The following is a 9,616-nucleotide window of genomic DNA, read 5'->3' as shown; positions in this document are numbered from 1 at the left end:
CCAACTGTTTTTTTCCTGCTAAACCTTACTAGACCTTAAGAACAAAACTGCCAGAACAAAATTGTGCCTAAAAAAAACAAAGTAACAAAGCAAAGACACCAAGACTGCAGTTGAAAATAATGCCCAACATATTTGTTATTACAGTTGTGACGCTACGCAGAAACAAAAAAAAAGGAACGGTTAGGAGCTAAATGGTCTAAAGTTTAAAGAAATTGCCTTTTAAAAGACAGTTTAAACAAGCAAAATAAAATGATTACAGATTATAAAGAGGTTATGTACGGCTGAACAATAACTGCTGGTTACCATCACATTCATTTAGAATCATCATCGGAAACTTGGAAGATGTGAGCAGCTCTGATTATTTACGCAGCAAATTGAATTGGATCTATTTTGGAAACTGGAGAATGCGGCATGACTGACAAACAGAAAGAATTTGCTTTTGTCGAAAATTAAGTGGTAATATGTAGCGAGAGAGGGAATCCCAGTTTTGTCTCAACAGTTGTTACATTTCTGCTCAACACAGATCAGATTTTATCATGCTGTGTTAAATTAGCACCATGCATATTTAGTAAAAGGGGGGGACTAACTCCAAATAGGTCAAGAATAGGTGAGCATAATGAGGAGAAAACAGTCAGACCACACACCGGCCCCGTGTTAAACGACCCGGGATGAGCCCAGGAGGCTCCTGTGATTTTCCCATCTGGATGTGCCATTATCTCAGCAGGGGATCTCTAATACTGTCATCAGATTTAATGGTTGATTTCCTCTCCTGTGTGTCTCTCCAGGTGTGGCCACCCGCCTCACAGGCTGCTCCATCCACAATTCATGAGAGGAAACCGATCGCCTGTATATGTGGGAGAGAGAGAGAACGCTGCAAGTCTGTTGTACCCACTGAACTGTGGGGTTAGAAGACCACAGCTCAGTGGGACAACCGATAGTAAACTTTTTTTTTAAAAAAAGAGGAAGCTGTGGTGTGACCACAGCGCCAGATCAAACAGGAAGTTTGCCTGGTCGACATAGAAAAGGGTGGGTTGTGGATGGGTGGGGGGGTTGAAGAAGTGAAAACACGAGGGAGGGAACAGACAAGGACTTGTTTTCACTGGGTGTGAATGTTTAGAAAACACTTGTGACCGCCTCCTCTGGCCTATTCTTACCTGATAAGCTGAGGGTCAACGGTGAAAAGTGAAGGCTGTGTCACCGCCTTAGGAAGTGTGAGTGTGTGTGTGTGTGTGTGTGTGTGTGTGTGTGTGTGTGTGCTCTATAGAACAAGAGATGTAAGAGCTGTTGACATGTTAGTTAGAATCGTTCATCAGTAAGAAAATAAAGATGCGGCTCCTGGGTTGTGTTATCGATGGCTGTAGTCAACACTCCAGATGTTGATGCTGCGTATGAAAACCTTAGGGAAGTGTTTGTTTGGGTTGGAAGGTTGCATTTCCGCCATAATTTGGAGGAGGATATTCTCTGTTTGGAGTCTGATGTTGTCTGGTAGCAAACTGCTCACGGTGAAACTGGAAGTCACCATCATGTGTTTTTGGAGCCAGAAGGGACCAGTCTTGGATTGGACGGTGGCGGTGGGCTGTGGTGAATCTATGAGTCTGTTGGGGCTCAAGGAAAAGATGTCCGGAGGGCCCCTACAACCAGTGTTCATCACCTTTGTGTTATGAGAAATCTTTACTTCTAATGCTCGATAAATTAAAACCTGAAGAACTTTAACATCGTCAGTGATCACTGACATATAAAGCCCTGATTTTGAGTCAGCAGTGGTGCCCAGTTTAAAGTTCCTTCATGGAAGATTTAGGTGGGTTTTATAATTACGATTGCAAAATGTGCCAATATGAATGGACATCGAGGGCCCCTTTCCCCAAATTTATCTTAACATTTGCCTAGTTTGCCTCTATTTTCAGTATCGGTCCTCTGGAGGTTTTAACAAATATGAGTGAAAGTTACCAAGAACTCAACGACACGCCTATTGCCAATCACAAGCTAGCCACATCTGAAAGCATACCCTGCCTTATTTTTTTTTAGTTTTTTTGAATCTGGAAACACAATTATCCTCATGCTGTACTGAATAAGGCTTGAAACTAGCGATTGTGTTACCTGAGGTAACAAGTCAAGTGAGCGGTAGGGTTATTTTTTCATAAGCTTACATAGAATTTAATTTATTTTCTAAACCCAGTGGATTTGCCCCCTGCTGGCCATCAGTAAGGATGCTGTTCAAGGCACTTATGCATTGGCTTCACTTTTCAGACCCGGGGGCCCTGTCCATATTTTATACAATCAATAGTCCATTCTCACTGACTGACTGATGAAATCTAAGCCACTGTGTGCGGTCACCAGAGAGCACTGACAGGAGGTTTAGTGCTTCACTAATTTTGTCTCTTCTTTCAAACATGAGCATTCGCCACATGTCTCATCTAAGAAAAAAACAAGAAAACCCAAAGGGCCGAACACCCCAGCCAAACCACATGACATAAATTACGGAAATTATGATTTTTTTCTTTTCCTCCTCGGGATACGTTTAATCCCCAAACTGTACGGCTCAGCTGCTAAGTGAAAGGTTACTGCATATTTCAGGCCAACATTGAATTAAAAAGCTCTTATTTATCGACTTCTCATTCCTGTGAGCATTACAGCCTTCGGTTCAGTGTCACTGAGCTCTAAGTGGAGTGGACAGCACGCTTGCTCCCTCAGACATTTCTACTATGCAGTAATTCACAACATACTCTCATGGGCCACAAGGCAAGAGTATATATAGGCTCTTCTAACATTTCCCTCACGTTCTGGTGCCGGTTGAGAGATTTACTAGGCAGCACTTCTCCAGTGGACACTGGCAGCTCTGTGCAGGAGATGAATTTCATATGAGGGCTGGCTTTTCATGCTTTTCGGGGGCGTATTTATAGTGTCTGAGATCAGGGTGGCGGAGGCATGCGGGATGGCCTTCTTCAACCTAGCCATGTTAAGTGATGCTCAGGCTGTAGGGGTGGAGCAATCACATGTCATTCCATTCTAAATCCAAACCTCCATGTTTATGACAATAGTAGCCGGACCATGAGATGCAAAAATAGTGCTCAGCGCGGCCTCTTTGAAGCCACCCTGCCCTTTTAAATAGTAGACATAGAGGAGGTTTCAGGGCAAGAAAACCTGCAAGCCAATCACAGAGCCATCATCAGTGAGCTTGGCAGCATTTCTGCTGGCGACTGGGTTGCATGAAGACTGACACAACTGAATGACATTGAATGGTGTAAAAAAACGCAGGTATATGTTATGAATTCTGAATACGTAAACCTCTCAGGTTTATTTTACATTAGAATACATTTGGATTGGAGAATTGTTCATTTTACTGCCACTGATTCTGGCAGCAACACTTGTTGGAAAGTTTTTCAACGACTGCAAGTTCATGGGGCCAATTTTACCTAAACATTGCTGCTGGTTCAGTGTTTACAGGCTTCTAGTGCTTTAGAAAGGACCTGGATCAAGAAAAAGTAAGTGGTCCTTTGTATGATGTTATGTAAGTAGATAAGACGCTGGACTCACAGCACTTCACTGGTGTGACATCTGATAAAAGGAGGGAATGAAAAGCTCTGTCATAATGACAGCACTCCAAAACACTGATAAGACATGATGACAACCAAGTGTAATGAACATTATATAACAACAATTTAAATTGTAGGCTACATGCACACGTATGTGGACTATATTTCGCTTGGTCATTATTCCGTGAGACAGACAGACCAGCTGAGTAACTCCTGGCTACAGCTCTGCTCGTCTCTGTAGTGGAAACCAGGCTATCATCTGTCCGGCCCTTCCCCTTTCAGAACAGATTAGTGTAAATGATCCTCATTTCCAATGGTCGGTAACACAACACAGATTATTATTCCGTGCTACAGGGGTTTGTGTGGACTCTTCCTGTGGCATGAATCATTGAACAGGTGACTGTAATCCATACAGACAGCTAGCTTCTCAGGGTGAGGGTGAGCTATCTGATGCTGCCTGGAGACCAATTGAACTCCTCTGCTTCAAAGACAAAGCTCAGATTTCTCACCTTCGAACGAGGCATTTGCAGGTAGATGACTTGTCTAAAATGTCAAATCAATTACGCAATGTTTTGTTCTGTCGTGCTGGCAAAGGGATTCTAATTTGTTTTGTTGTCGTTTGACCCGCAACATGAGTGTCGTGGTGGTCATATCAACAAATCCACTGGATTTGTAATGTGTGTCGAAATAGATGTGAGAAAGTAAAGTTGGTCTACTTGAAGTTGAAGAGAGCAAATAAATATATCTCCGACTAAACAGAGAATCAAAGAACTAAGAATAATTGCAAACATGAAAATATTTCTTACACTGTGGCAACATTTTCCTCCTGTATGTTTACGAATACAAAGTAAGAGCACCTGCTCAACATTAATCTGAAAATCCCAGGCAGGGTGTTTCAGTAACCAATGGCAACTGCTTCTGTGTCAACAGAAATCTTGGACAGGCCGGCTCCTGCTGCCCCAGGACTGGACTGTGCACCACCATTGGCTGGCTGAATGAATGACTCTCAAACTTGTCCATCTATTATGCATGTCAGTTTACCTTTAGTGCGTTCTTGAGCTCATTTCCCAGGTAAGCACAGCTGAGAGGGAGCCTGTCAGCATCAAGACTCGGACTATCCAAAGAAAAGCTCTGTTATCCCCAGGTAAGGCATTTCTATTTCTGTCACTTTATTTTTTGTCTCTTTAACCTATTGACTAAAATAAGCCACTTACAAGTTCATACTTTTTTGAAGTTTACTTAAATATCCCTTGATTATTGACATTTTGTACTGGATTAAATGTCTGATCCATTCATCTTTATGTCCTGGATCAGCAAAGGATATCTGCATTCATGTCAAAACAATTTATAGGCATAAACATCAGAGCTGACATATCAATACTGAGACTGTTCTGAGTTTATTTTATCCACTTGATTCAGAAAACCAGAGGCAGCCTGAGGGGAGCCAGACATGGAGCTTATTGGATCCACTCTGACAGCCACGTATGCTCGGCCAAAGACCAGCCACTTCCTCCCTGCTATCTCGACTATGGCATCCAGCTATCGCAACACCCAGCCTGCCTTGGCCATGAATCCCAGTGCCAACCTGTGGAGGACCAACAACTATTACAAGAGCGCTGTCCCAGCCCCCTCCTCTATACAGAGAGAGAATTTTGACCTGGTCCGAGCCAAGACCATGTTCTACCCCTCCAACAGGACGGCGCTGAGCACCCGCTACACACCGGACGACTGGTACAAGTCCAACCAAAACAACTACAGGGAGTCCGAGTCATCGCGGAACAGCGCAGAGAGGCTGAGGAGGGACACCATCAGGCTGATGCAGGATAGGGAGCAGGTGACGAGACGAACCCAGGAAAACACCAGCAAGAACATTGGCGAGCGGCTCAACGACATTGTCTTCTGGAAGTCTGAGTTGAGCCATGAGATTGACAACATGGTGACAGAGATAGCTGCACTCAGCGAGGTCAAGAGGAGGCTGGAGAGAGCCTTGGCAGAGACTGCGGGGCCCCTTCAGGTCAGGCTGGAAGGAATTCGCTGAAATGAGTGTGTGTGTGTGCATATGTGTACATGTTTTTGTTGCCTACTGAGGACCTTTTCTTGCATAAACACAAAATATGTCAGGACCAGTAGTCATTGTAGGGACCAAAAACTAGTCAAATGTGGCAAAATATTATTTCTGAGGTCCTGGTTAAGGTATGAAATGGGGGTTAAAATGTATATTTGAATAGAAGTCAACGTAAAATCCTTACAAGAAAAGCTTCTCAAGCTTGTGTGTGTGTGTGTGTGTGTGTGTGTGGATGTGTGTGTATTGCCTTGAATTTTTCATCACTCCAGGGAAATATCTAAATTTTGAGTTCTGTTATTAAAACATGTTGGAGGGAATATTTACATCCCTACAAGGACAAATTCGATTTGCCTTAAAATCTGAACATCCTTGTCGGGCCCCTCTGTTCAGCACACTCATATAATCGTTCATGCATATCGTGTCACTTTATCTGCGGTGAAACAGTTTTTGACTCGGGCTCCAGCTTCAGTTGTAGCAACAGTATCTGGACCCGGAGTGAGTCACCTTGATCGAGCCGGAGATCTGATGACACGCGCAGCTTGTTAGGCTGAGATCATGTGGCAACAGGTTTTCTGTCTTCGAGACTTCTCCAGGTAACTGAAACTGGAGAATGCAGCTGATACATTGCACTATATATGCAAACAGGGACATATCATGGCTGCCATAATGAGTTCCTCACCTGTAACGATGACGAAAATGCTGGAAATTGAACTTGCTCGATATTTTCTTGCCCTGATACAAACAGTTTTATTTATTAGTGCTTATCAAATGACGGCATAGAGATGAGAGGGAAGCCAGATGGCTCATTTATCCGATACCTCCATTATCCATCCTGGCTATATTTATTAGCCAGATTGTATTTTACTTTCAACAGAAAATGAGGTATCCTTTATGTTGAGTCCTGTCATAGAGGAGGTGAAGGCGGGGGATGTTCGGTTTGTTGCCATCTGCTACCACACCACTAGATGCCACTAAATCCCATATTTTTTAAGTTATTTTATGTTAAGCTCTTTATACAACCGTCTAAACATGTTTCAGTCATGATCACTTTGTCAATAGGTGTCTCAAGAGTGTTTGTACCACAGAGAGAAGCGGATGTCCATCGATCTGGTACATGATGACGTAGAGAAAGGCCTCATAAAGGTAACGATAAAGCAGCAGTAAGACCTCTGATGCCAACCTGGGAAAATAATGAGAATATGGCAATAATTTTATTTACCTGCACTGCAATCAGGAAGTGGAAGTCATCAAGTCATGTCAGGAGAGGATGAGGCGACTTGTGGAGAGAGCCATCGCTCAGCTGGCGTGAGTCTGGAAAATCAATTAACTGAATATCACTAAATGCAGGATTCTATTCAACGAAACACTACGAGCTTTGACATGAATTCTGTATGTTGCTTTGTTTCTTAAGGTCAAACCGAGCCGCCCAGCATGAATTGGAGAGAGACATGAGTGACAAAGTGACAGCTCAGAGGATTGATGACAGGTGTCATCACCTGAGGAACACATCAGACGGTATCGGCTACTACAGAGGCATTGAAAGGCTTGACCCCTCGTGAGTATATAGTTTAATGTGATCAATTATTAACTGCTCCTTTCATCACATCATACAACTGCTCACGCATTTGCTTAAACCAACTGAGAGCACTGGACTCGACTAAATTGTCAATAACAGAAAAAGTCTTTCAAAGTTGGACTGATTATCAGCTGAAGGGAATAAAACATGAGCTTGCAAAATTCATTTTGATAGTCTTTGCAAAATGTCACGTAAATTCGTTTATAGCAGTTAAAATATTTCGGTCTGGCCCAAAGTAATGGATCAAACCAGAGACTTGATATTGTCATTTGTGAGGACGGCGGATGTGTCTTCCAAAAATTAAGTTATTTTCTTCCCCCCCCGTCAGACTCTCTCTGCCTGACTCGTGGTCCAAGTTCACGGACGACAACATCCTGCTCTCTCAGGGCGAACGTGCCGCCTCCCACAAGCTCAGGGACGAGATCGAGATCCTGCTGAACACCACGTCCAACGACATGTGGAACCAGTTCAACAATGTCAACATAGCCTTCACCAACCGCATATCGGAGACCGCTGATGCTAAAAACAGCCTGCAAACACACCTGGCGAAGGTATCCACTGTTTTTTTTGGGGGGGGGGTTGCACAGTTTCACTTCATATCACACAATAAAGCCTCACTGAAGTTTCTGTGAGAAGAACATGTTATAATTCTGGGTGAATCTCTGTGATGTGATGAAACAGAATCTACTTTCGTCTGTGGGTTTTGAATTTCTTGATTTATTTATCTTTTAGGAGTCCTGACTTGATCAGATTTGATTGCATTATGTGGAAGAAGTAAAACAGCCTGGGTTATGAAAAAAAAAGTGGGTTAAAGGAGGGAAGTCACATGGCTCTACATCAGAGAACAAGACAAAATCCATTCACTCGCTGCCTTCAATGGGTAACTAAATTTGCCACCTGATAGGAAGAGATCATGTGTTGTTGAACCTTTTTCTCTACACGATCCAAACTTCAGCACCCTCTGCAGAAAACATGGCCTGCAGGAACATTTTCATCTTGTGTGTAGATTTTGTAGGTGTTTATTATAAAACACAGATGCTGCTCTCATTGCTTATATATTCTATACTGGATCCTATTGTTGTTGGATTAATCGCTGGGGGGTCACACTCTGAATTCACATCAGCTGTTTGCTCCATATAAACACTGACAGCAGCTGTGATGTGAGACACACAGTTCCTCATAAAGCTCAGCCACTATCAGTTGTAAGGAGAAGTGCTTCACTGGAATTAAATTACGTGAAATGGGTTTGGACAGAGCAGCACTGTGCTCAGCTGATTCAAAAGCTTGCAATGTGCAGCTTTTTACTTGATCTCCTCAAGCACTGAGACTTCCCCTCCTCTGAATTGGTCCTCTTTCAGCCTTTAAGCCACCATCTACTGTGCTGACCTGTTATTTTCATGAATGAGACACTCAGATCTACAACCACGGCTTTACAATTCATTGTTTTCCTGTAATTTCTCTCTGTGTCTGTTGTCGTCCAGACTCTGCAGGAGATCTTCCAGACAGAGATGCTGATCGAGTCTCTGAAGAGGGCCCTCAGGGATAAAGAGTGTCCACTGAAAGTGGCCCAAACAAGGCTGGAGGAGAGGACCCGCAGGCCCAACGTGGAGCTCTGCAGGGACAACCCACACCACAGGTACTGTAGCCTAGAGTAAAATAGTTTCACATATTTGGTCATTTGTTTTGAGGGTGGTGAAACTTTGGGTCTGCTGGTGGAACCATTTTGCTAGTTCGAAAGTGAGATGTTTCTGTCCTGGTTTTAGACTCGTCAGTGAGGTGAGAGAGATCGAGGACACCATCCAGAAGCTTCAGGAGAGGCTGACGGAGGCTGAGAACACCCTGCAGAATCTGGTCAAGACCAGAGTCGTCCTGGAGCACGACCTGTCCGTCAAGGCCAACTCGCTCTTCCTGGAGCAGGAAAAGTGCATGAGCATGCGCAAGAGCTTTCCCAGCATGCCCCGTCTGGTGGGCTACACTTAAATCACTTGAGACTTTGAAAATTGGAGCTTGAAGGACCAATATAATCAACTGTCTGTTGATAGTGTTTGACAGACTGTTTTGAAGGTATTGAAGTGGTTTAAATGGAAGTCTGGGTGTTTGGAATTGAAGCAAAATTACTTAAAGGGTAACTCCATCAATTTTACACAAGTGTGTTTACAGGTACAACAAAATATCAGCGTGAAAGTAGTATTAAGCCTTTCGGGGCTTCAGAGGAACCTGCATGTAAATCTGATAAATTGCCTCCAGTGGTGTCAGTCAGTGGCAAAGTTGCATTGTGGGTAATGTAGGCACACATTTTGATGTGAAAAATTGGTGGAGTTACCCTTTAACTTTATAGGCACTGATGTCAGAATCTAATTATCATCAATGGATTGTCTTGATAATGTGTACTCGTAGTGTTGAATCTGGGATGTAACAAAAACAAAATAAAATGATGAAGTC

The 9,616-nt window shown here is 43.3% G+C and overlaps 1 protein-coding gene across 1 annotated transcript; it reads left to right on the top strand.

The window, feature by feature from the left end:
• The first annotated feature begins 3,952 nt into the window (after positions 1–3,952).
• Positions 3,953–9,616, top strand: tekt3 (tektin 3). Its single transcript, XM_037081342.1, has 9 exons — positions 3,953–4,063; positions 4,464–4,677; positions 4,953–5,547; positions 6,658–6,741; positions 6,833–6,903; positions 7,010–7,153; positions 7,503–7,725; positions 8,656–8,810; positions 8,938–9,616. The coding sequence occupies exons 3-9, from the start codon at positions 4,984–4,986 to the stop codon at positions 9,152–9,154; spliced, it is 1,458 nt and encodes a 485-aa protein (XP_036937237.1). The 5' UTR covers positions 3,953–4,063; positions 4,464–4,677; positions 4,953–4,983; the 3' UTR covers positions 9,155–9,616.

The sequence above is a fragment of the Acanthopagrus latus genome, chromosome 20, assembly GCF_904848185.1.
Source record: "Acanthopagrus latus isolate v.2019 chromosome 20, fAcaLat1.1, whole genome shotgun sequence".
In the NCBI taxonomy this organism is placed as follows: domain Eukaryota; kingdom Metazoa; phylum Chordata; class Actinopteri; order Spariformes; family Sparidae; genus Acanthopagrus; species Acanthopagrus latus.
The sequence above is the reverse complement of the archived record's forward strand: the minus strand, read 5'-3'. Positions and strand labels throughout refer to the sequence as shown.

What these genes read in the sequence shown, in the direction of transcription:
- tekt3 (XM_037081342.1), top strand. Translation starts at nt 4,984, where the DNA reads ATGGAGCTTATTGGATCCACTCTGACAGCCACGTATGCTCGGCCAAAG. An exon ending in AGAGCCATCGCTCAGCTGGC is followed by an intron (nt 6,904 to 7,009) that starts GTGAGTCTGGAA and finishes TTGTTTCTTAAG; the next exon opens with GTCAAACCGAGCCGCCCAGC. An exon ending in AGGGACAACCCACACCACAG is followed by an intron (nt 8,811 to 8,937) that starts GTACTGTAGCCT and finishes TCCTGGTTTTAG; the next exon opens with ACTCGTCAGTGAGGTGAGAG.